Below are 14741 nucleotides of genomic sequence, written 5' to 3'. Positions count from 1 at the left end.
GTGCATCTCTTCGGACTACTTTTCATATTTAATTTGTGTAGTACCGTGGATTTTTTTTCGAACTATTTTCTCATATCTGAGTTGCATAGCATCATGTCTTTTTAGTGACTCCTCATATTTGATTTGCATAGTTCCATTCGTCTTTTCGGTGACTCCTCAAATCTGATTTGCGTAGGGTTGTGCCATTATTCCAACCCTACCCGTATAATTTTTTCTTTTTCAGTAGGGTTGTGCCATCATTTCAACCCTACCCATATTATTTCTCTTTTTCAATGGGGTCGTTCCATCAATTTGAACTATCCTATATAATTTTTATTTTCTAGTTGGGTCGTGACATCATTCCGACCCTACCCATATAATTTTATTTCTTAGATTGTGACCACTTTTAGCCATCAAATCTAATACTCCGGCATATGAGCATGTTTCGGCCAATTTTTCGGTGACTTGTTTAATATCGACTCATCTATTGATTCCAACATGATCCATATACTTTATACTAGATTTTGAGCACTTTGTTGCTCAGGGGGGAGTTTTAGTAGCCTTGTATGTCGATTATGTGAGACACTCTATGGTCTAAAACAGTCTTTGCAAGTAAGGTTTGGGAAGTTCAACGCTGTAATTTTATCACTCTGTGTTTTATCGGCATTATGCATCAAATTCAGTATACATTGAGATTGACTGTCAATTTTGTGAAGTCGACTGTCAACTTGCAGATATTTCACCAAGCCCCTCATCGGTCCTCGTGTTAATTACATTTGTAACAAGCTAGGTACAAGAATTGTATGCACTAGCTTGAGGGGGAGTGTTAGAATATGAATAGGTTTATACAATCCTATTAGAATAGGAATAGGTTTATACAATCCTATTAGAATAGGAATAGGTTTATACAATCCTATTAGAATAGGAATAGGTTTATACAATCCTATTAGAATAGGAATAGGTTTATACAATCCTATTAGAATAGGAATAGGTTTATACAATCCTATTAGAATAGGAATAGGTTTATACAATCCTATTAGAATAGGAATAGGTTTATACAATCCTATTAGAATAGGAATAGGTTTATACAATCCTATTAGAATAGGAATAGGTTTATACAATCCTATTAGAATAGGAATAGGTTTATACAATCCTATTAGAATAGGAATAGGTTTATACAATCCTATTAGAATAGGAATAGGTTTATACAATCCTATTAGAATAGGAATAGGTTTATACAATCCTATTAGAATAGGAATATGAATAGAAATAGAAATAGATATAGGAGTACTAAATAGTATCCTACTTGGTAAAGGATTGTATTCTAGGGTCTATAAATAGGGTCTCAATGTAATAATGTAGACACAACAACAATTCAATAATATTCTTTTCCTATATTTCTCACAGTTGCCATCTCTCTAACCTTTTGCCCCGACCATTTAGTTTCATGTAGTTATGCAATATAGCTTTCCTCCTTTTTAAGGTATCTACTAATTCCATCGACTTTCCAATCAAAAAGCCTATGTTCCAGCTATCTACTCAAGTTCAACTCTCTTGGACTAGCTTTCCTACCCTCATCAGTTGATCATGCGGGAACCCTTCCCTATTTTTACCATATCCAGGATGTGGCCATACTAGCTTCTTTACCTAGATTTGTCCATGACATGGGACCCTTTCCTATGTTGTACTACATCAAGGTGTTGATGCAGCAGTACTAACCTCTTTACTCGTACCCACCAGGCCACCACTGATGCAGGAACCGCAGTTCATACCCCATCACATCCAATTGGTAATTTGACAGATTCACTAGCTTATTTTTCATCACATCCAGGTGGCGATGTAATGTGTTCCTTGATGAGTATGTCCCAATGATACTATTGTGAGATTTCATCATGAACTGGCTTTTTACGCTAGTTCTCACCTTTTATTCCGACTTGGGACTGACAATGTAAGCAAGCTCACACGGTATGATTATCATGCTTAGGGACTTTTGGTGTGAAGTAACCCACTCAAACTCATACGAAGTCTTTCATATATGTGTGAGTATCTAGAAAATACAGAATATAAGGAGGCCCAAAAGAGTGTTATCACATAAAGATATATAACCTGACGAAGGCCTTTAGAGTTGAAGGGAGACTGTCGAACAATCCTGTGGGTTCCTTTCTCCCCAGACAGGTAGCCATATGCATACCGTCCATCAATTTCAACAGTGGCTGACTTGATCCCAGCTTCTTCTCCCACAGACTTCTCAACAACTTTCGTTTTATAGCACTGCTTTTCTGCCCATCTCACATACATCCTGAGAAGCATATCAGCCCAATCCTGCACTGGAATTAATCAAAATATTCTATGTAAAAGAGGTAATGAAAATTGTGACACTGATTTTGCAAGTTTTTGAAGACTTGAAAACTTTCTGATGAAACAGGACTAGTAGAGAATAGATGGACCAAACCTGTAATGAGAAAAAAGCAAGATAAGGTTTCAAAGAAAAATATACAAATTGTTAGAGAGCTTCAATCATGTCTACTCCACATCATATCTTTTTTTTTTTCGTTCGATTCTTTTTGAAGAGATGAATAATAAAAAATAATATGTCATATCATGTTTTATTTGAGATCTCCGTCATGAGTAAACTGTAAGCTCAAAAACATTTAAATCATCTGTTCGATCATATAAAAAGGCTTTTAAATAGAAATAGACATACTGAGTTGAAATCTGTATGGACAATGATAGTTAATGATCACAGCAAAGAATGAAATTCTACACTGTATCAAGGCACCTAAAACTTTTCTGGCTCTATAAAATTCATTACAGCATTATCATGATCAGCTTATATGAAATAACACTGACACTTGGCAGAATGTATCGAAAACTATCTCACCGCCTCAGGTGAACACCCATGATGAAGTTCATGAAAAATGTGAACGAGTATGAAATTTTTAATCATCCGGGTTCATATGCACAAACATTCACACTTCCATGTCCTAAAATCAATAGACCTAGTATCCAAGGGTATGGCCTAGTGGTCAATGAAGTGAATTGAGAACCATGAGGTCTCAGATACAAATCCCAACAAAGATAGAAACCATTAGCTGATTTCTTCCCATCTGTCCTATTTGTTAGTTGCTATGTTTTAGGACTACAACTTTAATTATTTACTACAGTAAATTAGTTTTCTTGAGACAACTTTTTCTCCTAGTCTTTAGGAGTTCGTTTATTTTCAGCAGATTTTGTGCTAATATATAGGTATTTGAAGTTAATGTTTTATTTTTTGAAATAAATGTTTTATTATAATGTAAGTCTTAATTGCAGTGAAATAAATCGTACTTTTCCACAACTATTCATAAGCTCTGTTCTTTCTAGTTCTTCATTCCTTTTTACTATCTTTATTCCTTCATATTCATAAGTCTTCAATTGTTCTTATTCTAGTTTTCACTCAATTAAACAACAGTTGGTATTAGAGCATTTTATTCTTGAGGGACCTATGTGTATTCATTAATCAGTTTCACTGCATTCCATGGACGGAGAAACAAGTTTTTTTTCAATGGCACCACCAGCTTTCAATGGAGAAAGTTATCAAATCTGGGCCGTTAGAATGCAGACATAGCTAGAAGCTTTGGATCCCTGGGAGGCTGTAGAAGATGATTAAGAGATTGTTCCCTTACCAAACAATCCCATGATGGCGCAGATCAAACATCACAAGGAGAGAGAAAATCATGAAATCAAAGGCAAAGGCATGTTGCAAACTGCAGTTTCATCCACCGTTTTTTTCGTATCATGTCCCTGAAGTCAGCAACAGAGGTATGGGATTATCTCAAGACTGAGTATGAAGGAGATGAAAGGATTCGTGGAATGCAAGTGCTAAATTTGGTACATGAGTTTGAGTTGCAAAGGATGAAAGGAAGTGAAACCATAAAGGAGTATTCTGATCAACTTCTTAACATAGCAAATCGTGTCAGATTGTTGGGTTCCATTTTTAACGATTCAAGGATCGTTGAGAAAGTCCTTCTAACGGTACCTAAACGATTTGAGGCTACTGTTACAACCTTAGAAAATACTAAGGACTTGTCCAAAATTATATTAGCAGGGCTCTTGAGTGCTTTTCAAGCGCAACGCCGTGTAATGAGACCGGAAGGAGTTGTTGAAGGAGCCCTACTAGTCAAACATTAAGAAGATGGAAGAAACAAGAAGAAGCAGAACAAGAAGATACAAGGACAAAATAGTGAGAATTTTACTAAAAGCAAGAGGCTAACTACCCTCCTTTATGTTGGAGGAGACCTGATGCAAAATGCAACAACTGCAATTCACAGGGTCATGAAGTTGTAATATGCAAAGCCAAAATTCAGCAGCCTGAAGTTGAAGCTCAAGTCGTTGATTAAAAAGAAGAAGATCAACTCTTTTTTTGCAACCAGTTTCACATGCCTTGATTCAAGTCAAAGTTGGTTAACTGATAATGATTGTTCTAACCACATGACATCTGATAAAAAGTTGTTCAAAGAGTTAAGGAACACGGAGACAAAGAAAGTTAAAATTTACAATGCTGAGTGTTGCCACCATAGCCATTACAAGTTGCTCTAGATCTAAGTTTATCATAGATATTTTGTATGTCCAAGACCTTGATCGGAACCTGATCAGTGTTGGTCAATCAATGCCTAATGGAGAAAGCATTCAACATGTTCTTTAAAAAAAAAAGGCTTGTGTGATAGAAGATCCATCAGGTCATGAAGTATTCAAGGTCAAAATGGAGGGCAAGAACCTTTGGAAGAAGATCAGATAGCTTTTATTATGTCAGACAACTCTACAGAAGTTTGGCATATAAGAATGGGTCATTTTCATCATCAAGGTATGATGTTCATGCAAAGAAAGAAACTTGTGAATGATCTACCAAGAATACAAAATCAGTGATAAGCTTGTTTACTTGGCAAGATGAACAGGTACCCCTTTCCAAAAACAACTTGGAGACCATCAAGAAAGCTTCAGCTCATTCATACATACAGATATACGTGGACCTCACAGAACACCATCATTGAATGGTAGTCTTTACTACTGTAAAGATATGACACATGCGCCTAACTCAACCCCAAAAACTAGCTCATGAGGGAAGGTTTGTCCAAGTTCATATCAGGAGATCAATTTCCCATTCCTCTACTGATGTGAGACTTCTTAACAACTACATTGTATTTTTGATCATCTAATAGGATTGACTTGGATTTTTTTTCTTAAAATTCAAGTCAGAAGTAGCTGATGTGTTTTGGAATTTTAAAGCAAAGGTGGAAAATCAAAGTGGCTACACAATTTAGACTTTAAGGTTTGAATTATGATAATGGGAAAGAGTACACTTCAGAGTAGTTAAAAATATTTTGTGACAAAGCTGGTATAGAACATCAACTAACTGTCTTATAGTCCACAACAAAATGGAGTCAGTGAGAGGAAAAACCAAAGTATAATAGAGATGACTAGGTGCATGATATATGAGAAATATCTACCAAAAATGTTCTAGGCAGAGGCCACTAGCACTGCTATTTTATTTTTTTTGCAAAACAAACTTCCTTCTAGAGCAGTAGAGGATAAAACACCATATAAAGTATGGTATGGTCATAAACCCTCATTGCAATTTTTTAGGATTTTTCGCTGTGTTTTTGTTATGTGCCAAGGTTAAAAGATATAAACTTGATAAGAACGCAGTTCCTGGCATCTTTATAGGCTATAGTACTATTTCCAAAGCGTATAAGGTCTATCAACCTCAATCAGAGAAAATTGGCGTAAGTAGAGATGTCCATTTCATGTAAGTTGCTTTGAGAGTAAAGCATATATGTTGTTGTTGTTGTTGATTGTTGTGAAAGGATTTCTTACATAAAGGATTCTAAGGTTGAAAGGTCTTCTCATCTAAAATGAATCAAAGTTAAGGAGTTATTCTAATGATGAGGCAAGTGGCGATTACCCATGCCCTCTAACAAAAGACAAGAGGCGATTACCCAAGTCCCTTAAAGAAAAGATGAATAAGACTAATGAATATTCCGTGGGAGGTATACTTAGTACCGAGTGGACAAGTGGTGATTACCCGTGTCCCATAAACTATGCGCCATCATAGGTTGTCTAGATAGACATTAGCTAGTGGATCCACGTAAGCTAGAAAGTTCATGGTTCTTACCTTGGCAAGTGAGAACACCTCTTATCGGTGTGGGGTAGACACCGGATTCCATGTTAATAACTCACATGGTTTTACATGTCGGTTATAGGTAATCCTCCCACATTAATGAATCAAGGTTACTTCAAGAAGTATCTCACATGTGTTTTAAGATGATGTCTACTTGCATTGACCATGTTTTATGACGTATGTTTTCTAACTCTTTATTATCGTGTTTTAGCTTGGTCATTGCATATCACAAAATGTCCCTTTATCACGATTTATACTCTATGCATTGCTATCATACTTTGTACATATTTGTACTAACGCATACTCTTGCCTACATTATCCCCAAATGTAGGGTCCGACGCTCCAGATTCGCACCTCCGTTGCTAAGGATCTCTTAGTAGAAGTTAAAGATTGGTGAGTCCTCATGTTCCGAGGACCAAGCCTTTATTTCATACTGTCTTTACATTTTAGTTTTGATCTTGATGTACGGGTTATGTCCCGATTACTCTTTTGTACTAGATGGCTTTGAAACATTGTTAGACTTCCGCTCGTTTTACAAAACTGTATGTTTTGACAGTGTCTTTTAAATCTTTGATTTCTATTATCTTGTACGATGTATGCTAAGTGGCTTGTATGGGGCCTCTCGAGGTCTTATACACCATTTTACACCTAGGGTCTACCTTGGGTCGTAACAAGAATAGGATTTAGGTCTCCTACTTTCATAAGAATTAGACTTCCTATTGATGTAATAAGACTCCTATTTAAAGAGGCTTTTGAGGAATAAATCAGAAATCATATTTCAATAAAACGCAAGAGATTAGAGTTCTCTCTTCCATTGAACTCTAAGGTTTCAGCCTCCTTTTGAAGAGTTGAAGAGATCGGAGTTCTCTTTAATGAACTCTAAGGTTTCAGCTCCTTTGAAGAGTTGAAGAGATCGGAGTTCTCTTTTAATGAACTCTAAGGTTTCAGCCTCCTTTTGAAGAGTTGAAGAGATCGGAGTTCTCTTTTAATGAACTCTAAGGTTTCAGCCTCCTTTTGAAGAGTTGAAGAGATCGGAGTTCTCTTTTAATGAACTCTAAGGTTTCAGCCTCCCTTTAACGAGTTGAATTTATATATCGCCTGTGAATCAATCATTCCCTAAAGATACATAACACATTTCAATGTTCAAGTTATTTTTCTCGAGAGACGTGCAGAAAGATGGAGATGTGAAGCTTCTTTACTGCAAAAGTGATAAGCAGGTTGCTGACATTTTCACCAAGCTCCTTCCCCTCGGCAAGTTTGAGTTTTTCAGAAAGAAACTAGGAATGTGCAGATCCTAAAGCAAGGAGTGTTAGATGGTATGTTTTAGGACTGCAGCTTTATTTATTTACTGCAGTAAATTAGTTTTCTTGAGATAACTTCTTTTCCTAGTCGTTAGGAGTTTGTTTATTTTCAGCAGATTTTGTGCTGATATTTAGGTATTTGAAGTTAATGTTATATTATAAATGTAAGTTTTAATTGCAGTGAAATAGAACATACTTTTCCGCTCCTATTCATAAGCTCTCTTCTTTCTAGTTCTTCGTTCCCTTTTACTAGTTTATTCCTTCATATTCATAAGTTTTCTTTTGTTCTTTTCCTGGTTTTCACTCAATTAAGCAACACTAGCCTTAGCATTGGTGGACAGATTACCTAGTATTTGGCGGCACATATCCCGTTGAATTAGTCGAGATGCACGAAAACTGACCCAAGCACCGAGGTTATCAAGAAAAAAAATCAATAGACCTTGCCCCTTGCTACAGATCCAGCATTACCTGTGCATCAGTGCCGCCCGCACCAGCTGTGATAGTAATCACTGCACCTTCTTTATCATAGGGGCCTGAAAGAAGTTGAGTCAACTCAAAACGATCCAGTGCCTTGTTCAATTCCTTTATGATACCAGAGGCCTCTTGAAGAAACACTGAATCAATTGAGTCCATCTCCTCAGTGAGCTTAATAATTGTTTCTGCATCATCAGCCTGTGGAAGTGTGAATTACTGAATTGTCACTGTCGTACTGACACTGATTTATGAATAAATATCTAAATACGTGGTGAGATACCTGAGATGTTTTCAAGGACTAGAAGAAAATTCTAGAAGTGCCCCAAACAGAAAAGCTTTGCAAAATTTTTAATTGCACATCAAAGGGGAAAAAATGTTTTTTTTTTTTTCATCTTTCAAATGGACATCTGTCCACTCTATTATCTTCCTCTTTAGTTTTTAATCAATATTCCAAACTATGGACAGAAGGAGGTATTTAGGGGAAATGAAGGAGATTCTCCAGAAGAATAAGATTGGTAACCACTGGATTCTTAAATGTCCTTGAACCATTAACCATTTACTGCAAAGACAAATCAAAGTTAAAGGTGACATACGCCTCGCAAGATAAAATAGGACCTCCAGTGCAAGACTATTATAGTACAAAGATGTTTCAGCAAAAATGGAAAAATGAATTTTGATGTTAACAAGGAAACAACATAGTACAAGTGTTTTCTGCTCTCCATCTCTCTTTGAAGGAAAGTATAGGTACCTGTGTCTTGAAGTCACGGAGAAGCTTTAATTTGTCTTTGCAATCAGTCAAAGCCTGAAGTGTTTCCTGAGCTTTAGCACGATCATCCCAGAGAGAGCTATCAGCAGCTGCTGCTTCTAAAGCAGCAAGATCTTCCTGTAATTGCTTTAGACCAGCAGCAGCTCTGATCTCCTGAACACGCTCTAAGACAGTTTCTACATCCTTCCTTAAAGTATAGAAATCTGTGGCCATATAAAACAGTACAAACACTCCAACACATAAGGAGCCAAATACTCCATAAAACATGAAAAGTTCAGCAGAAGATTGCACAAAGATTAAGTGCTACCCAGAAAATTGTGACTGTAGAAGCTACTTGCCATCCACAACTTTGAATTTCGATTTCTAGAAAAGTGAATTTCATTCAAAGATGACTAAAAAGAGTCCCTTCCCTACACGTGATTTCAGAAGCAGTCTTTTAAAATTGAAAAGCGCAATTAAGTGATAAGGTCCATGCAGTTTGAAGCGAAAAGCAAGAAGTGAAGTGCATGCTTCTTTGAAGACAAGTGTACAACAACAACAAACAAAGCGTAATCTCACAAGGAAGACAAGCGCACAAATATTAAAAGTTCAAAAAATACAAAAACATAGATAAATTTAGTGATACAATAATCAAATTATAATCAAAATAAATTATTTCAACATCCAATATACAATAATGTCCATATAATCCAACTCCTCGGAGTTGAGATTCAAAGAACCAATTGCTTTTCGTTTGGATTACTTTGCACGTCATTGTTTGAAGTGTACACTTTGTTGAAGCACATGGTTTCACCTATGAAAAAATCCCTTGGAAATATTTTGTTTTCTGAGAAAGGTAACAAAAAGTTCAATTTTATTAATTAAAAAAAATTAAATGAATAAACTATTCATATAACTCCTTACTAGCAAAAAATAAATAGATGGCTCACTTGGAATTAACAAAATGAACTACAATATAAAAAGTAAGGTACACACATATGCCAAACTACAAACATCCAACTAGAGGTGGCAAATGGGCGGGTAGAGTCGGATATGGGTTGGTCAAAATTAGTTAGGTGAAAATTGATAGAATATCCGACTCGACTTTGCTTCTTATTATGTAAAGAAATAAATACTTTCAAATTACAAGATTTTTCTCTTATTCTTTTTCTCCTTTTAGTGTGTATTTGGTATGAAGGAAAATATTTTTTCATTTTTTTCTAGAATATATTTTTTTGGAAAATTAGTGGTCCTGAATCGAGGTTGGGAGGTCAATCTTTGGGTCTCGAGTCGGGGTTGGAAGTCGGATCCCGGACCAGTTTTAAGTGGTGAGGTTTAAGGAAAGTTCTGAAAAATTATTTCGTGATTTAAAAAAAAGTTTTGAATTTTTCCCCCTACTTTATGTACGGAAATCATTTTTCTTAAATTAGAGAAAAATAAGCCACTTAAATATTTCCAAAACATTTAAGTCAATCAAAATTAGAAAATTTGAAATTATTTTTCAAAAATATTTTTTCTTCATACCAAACACACCCTTAATAAGTGTACTTTTTATAGGTTTCTACATCGTTACAAACTTTAAGGAGAGTGTAATTGGTGGATACCCATGAGTTACCCATATTTTATGATTGATGATATGGTTGAATTAAACGGATAACCATATATTTTACCCATTTTACCACCCCTACATCGACCCATCAAAAACAAGGAAATCACAGATTTGCTTCAACATTATGTATCTCCATTTCCTCAAATACCGTTCTTTCAGCATCACACCTCCACCCAGACACATTTGTTTTGCCATCCTCATCAATCATGACCCCTTCTCCTCAAGAACAAAAGCAACCTTTATAACATTAATGTTTGACATCTTCTCTGTTATAAGGAGCCCTAGCATCTTAGCTTTAACACCCCCTGAGCCACCACCTTCATGTTATTTTCTTAAGGTCCCATTCATTCCATTTCTTTCAAATAGTTGGCAATTCCCTTTTTTCCTATGAAGGCTGCCTGGGTTTATGGCAATGGTTGCACGGTAATATTGCACTTGCAAAAATTTTAGGTACCACTCCACCAAAATATTGGTACTTATAATTTAAAAGAAACGCAAAATTTATTACAAAGTTGACAATAGAACTTTTCATTTCCTTAAAGTTGATCTGTCGGTACAGGTTTCATGGGCTTACAGTTCCCCTCATACTCCATAGAATATTCAACTAGTTGTTGAAACAAAGACTTCTGAATGTGCAATCTTCTAAAAGGTGTTGATGTGGAATGGTAGGATGGAGAAACACATTTACAGTCTTATAGCCCCTTGTCAAGTTCAGTAACAAGAGTTTAACAGCACAGTATGGGTAAATACATAATGCCTTGCTATTAAGGTGTCAGGTGTGCAATTCTTCTAGGACATATTCTCACAAAGTTACAAAAGCATGGCCACACAACCACTACAAATGAAGAACATACATGTAAATACTACTGAAGTAAAAATCTAGATGCAGCTAAGCATAGATACTTCACCATAACACATTGTTTTGTTTCCATGGTCCAAACATTATGTCTCAACTTAAAAGTTCTATCAAAATCCAGACAAGACACATAAGACAAAATGCAGGTGTCACGTGGAATTAGTCAAGGTGTACACAAGTTGCCCAGAGACCACCATTATCCAAAATAAAACATAATACAAAATGCAAGAAAGCCAAAAGGAAGTTCAGAATGCACCTCGGCCGTTAATGAGTACAACGATCCAATATAACCAAAATTTCTTATCAAAATTATTAAAAGAAAATCTCAAGCATTCATCATACTATTTCTTTAAGGCTGAAATAACATCATTTTGGCATTGTATAAATTTACCTTGCATCGCCCATTCACGCGTTTCAGTATTGCTAACTCCCACCTCAGGTGTTGCAAAAGAAACTGAATCACCTTCAATGGAATTAATGGAACACCACATAGTAAGCACAATTTTTTTTTTTTTCTGATAAATACAAATAGTAGCAAATTAAAGGCCCAAACTACTATATTTCTGAGAAGCTAGGTGACAATTAATAATTCAAAACTCAGAATTACTCCTTCCATCCCAATTTAAACCAATTTTAAGAAGTACATAAACTCATCGTTAGTGGAATTTTGAAAATTAAAGTTACATATAGTTTACAATCGATAAAGGTAAAGTAACAAAATCTCTAAGACGAGGGAGTTGCAGGAACAAAAAAGTAGATACCCGTTGGAGAAGAAGTGATGCTCCTATGCATTGCTCTTATTCTCCTAATAGCAGGAAAAAAAGAATGAGAAGTGAGTTGTGAAATTCCCTCTCTTCTCCTATCCATTGCTGTAACTCTTGTAATTGGAACTGATGCTGCCATTATTCGGTTTCTAGCTAAGCTGTAGAAGGGTTTCGAATATTGACTAACTGAACTGTGAACCACAATCTCCATGGCTGGAGAAAGAAGCTGTCTCCACCTGTCTCTGCCTTGCAAAGAGATAAAGTGTATGGAACAATTTGTCGACTAATCCATAACTCCCAAAACACCGGCTCTCTCCTCTCTCGTCTCAATTTATATCTGTTACTTTAAATTAATACAAAATTTATAAAATAAAAATAAACTTTTGAAATTTTATAGTCTAAAATAAGCTATCATTTCGTAATAATAAAATAGACATTTTAAAATTAAATTATTACTAAATATAGAAATCTGTGATTTTGTTTTAAATTGACTAACACTTTGTTTGGATCATTGCTACCCATTGTTTCATAATATATTGTATTATATTGTACTCTATTGTACTGTATTGTATGGTTGAAACAATATTTGACTAGATTGTATTGTTTGTTGTTTTATAACATTTTTATTGTTTGGTTTGATTGTATCGTATTGTATTATAATTTATAAATTTACTAAAATATCTTTAATTATTCTATGGTAGGAGGTTTGACTAGAATTAAATAATATAAGGTAAAGGGTAAAATAGTATTATGAAATACTATGTAAAGATATAATTGGAAAAAGAAACTAAGTAACAATTGAAACACACCAAATTGGTTGTTCCATAAAATTGGGGTTTTCATTGTTACATAACAACGGAATTTAACAATACAATACAACACATTCTAAATAACAATCAAAACAAACATTATAGATATAGTAACGATACAATACAATACAATGGGTAACAATGATCCAAACAAAGTGTAAAAAGAAAAGTAAATCATATAAAATGGGAGAGATGTAACTTTTATACCATACAAATGGAATTGTCAATTAATTTTTTTTTATAATTATTAAATTATTAATTATTGTGATTTATAATTTTTTAAATAATATATGTTATTTTCATTGTCTTAATCAATGTGCACTAATAGAGTTTTAAGACTCAATCAAAATTTATAATATTTTTAGTATTTTAAATTATTAATTATTATAATTTATAGTACTTTTTTTGTTATTTTTTAAAATACGGAAAAGGGCCTAAAATACCCTCAAAGTATTGAAAATGGTAAAAAATTACCCCCCATCCACCTATTGGCTCCAAAATACCCTTGCTATCCCCCTTTGGTACAAAATTGACCACTTATTTAACGATTTTAAATTTAAACTACTTAAATATTTTTTAAATACGTGGCGCTCAACTATTGGTTATAATTTAATTTATTAATATAATTTATAAACCCACTCATTATTAATTAAACCCGACCCAATTAATAAACTTGTCCCAAATCCACCTAATAAACAAAACTCTGAACCCTTCCTTTCCAAGATTGTCTTTTTCTCAATCAATTTCTCCTACGTTTATAAGATTGCCAATCGCTTCAATTCCATTTTTATACAGGAACAGAGTAGTATCACACTTGTTGGATTCTTCTTCACCATTTTACTCGACTTTATACAGCTATAATATCAAGGCACTGATCCTTTTACCACCCATCCCAAAACAATGAGACTTTCTGTCACTTCTTTGCTCCTACTCTTTAATATACGGTATTAAGCACAGATTCTCTTTTCATCCTATTTACAGAAAATTCTCCGACTTCGTACACAATGTTATGATTTTCTTTACTTCTCTCTCTTTGGCTTCCATGGCTTCTGGTTGTTAATCTTATAAACCTAGGAGAAATCGACGGAGAAAAAAACAATGGAAAAATTATATAAAATAGAAATTATTAACTCAAATTAAATGTTATAATCACAGTTTGATTTAATTATAACCCGTAGCAAACTGTTGTCATTTCGCCTCTCTCTCTGAATTTCTCGCTCGCCACTCTCGTTTCTCGTTGGGCAGTCTCTCCTCACCTCTCTCACTTTATACAAACACAAATATTTTATACAAACGCAAATGTATAAAATGCGTTTGTGTTTGTATAAAGCGAGAGAAAATTGTATATATACATATATTTTCGTTCCCCTCTCTCCCCTCTCCCAGATCTCGCTCGTCTCTTTCACTTTATACAAACACAAATTTATAAATTGCATTTGTGTTTGTATAAAGTAAGAGAAAATTGTATATACAAATACAAATACATATATTTTCATCATATACACTTATGATTATATAAATACAGATCTTCCCCTGCCCCACTTTTCTTTTGTCTTTCTCTCTTTCTCGTTTTATACAAACACAAATTATACAATTGATTCTTTTGTATATGTATACCGAAACAGATTATACAATTGTTTCTTTTGTATATGTATAGCGAAATATACATATTAATAGTCATAGCAAACATAAAGTTTGTTATGGAGCGCAATTATGCAAACTATAGTTATAACATACAAATATGATTTTTATGTTTGTTATATGTGAAAGTTGCTAAAAGACAAGCTTGGAAAGGAAGGGTTCAGGGTTTTGTTTATAAGGTGGATTTGGGATGGGCTTATTAATTGGGTCAGGTTTAATTAGTAATGGGTGGGTTTATAAATTATATTAATAAATTAAATTATAATAAACAGTTGAGTGCCACGTATTTTAAAAAAATATGGGAAAATGCATAAGTACTCCCTCAACCTATGCCCGAAATTCCAGAGACACACTTATACTATACTAAGGTCATATTACCCCCCCCCCCTCCCTCCCCCGAACTTAT

General features: G+C 34.5%; 1 protein-coding gene across 2 annotated transcripts in view; it reads right to left on the bottom strand.

Annotated features, from left to right (window-relative positions):
• LOC102603194 (peptide chain release factor PrfB1, chloroplastic) overlaps window positions 1-12213 on the bottom strand; it is a 20707-nt gene extending 8494 nt beyond the window's left edge. The window contains exons 1-5 of one of the 2 annotated variants that reach the window (XM_006354623.2): window positions 11883-12213; window positions 11513-11584; window positions 8660-8880; window positions 7906-8109; window positions 2086-2301 (exon numbers count right to left, since the gene is read on the bottom strand). In XM_006354623.2, coding sequence (XP_006354685.1) covers window positions 2086-2301; window positions 7906-8109; window positions 8660-8880; window positions 11513-11584; window positions 11883-12096 — 927 coding nt within the window. In that variant the 5' untranslated portion in view covers window positions 12097-12213. The remainder of the gene's footprint in view (window positions 1-2085; window positions 2302-7905; window positions 8110-8659; window positions 8881-11512; window positions 11585-11882) is intronic. The other variant, XM_006354624.2, reaches the window with a different exon arrangement.
• Between the last annotated feature and the right edge of the window lie 2528 nt (window positions 12214-14741).

The sequence above is a fragment of the Solanum tuberosum genome, unplaced genomic scaffold (assembly GCF_000226075.1).
Source record: "Solanum tuberosum cultivar DM 1-3 516 R44 unplaced genomic scaffold, SolTub_3.0 scf00179, whole genome shotgun sequence".
In the NCBI taxonomy this organism is placed as follows: domain Eukaryota; kingdom Viridiplantae; phylum Streptophyta; class Magnoliopsida; order Solanales; family Solanaceae; genus Solanum; species Solanum tuberosum.
This window is presented reverse-complemented; position numbering and strand designations above follow the sequence as displayed.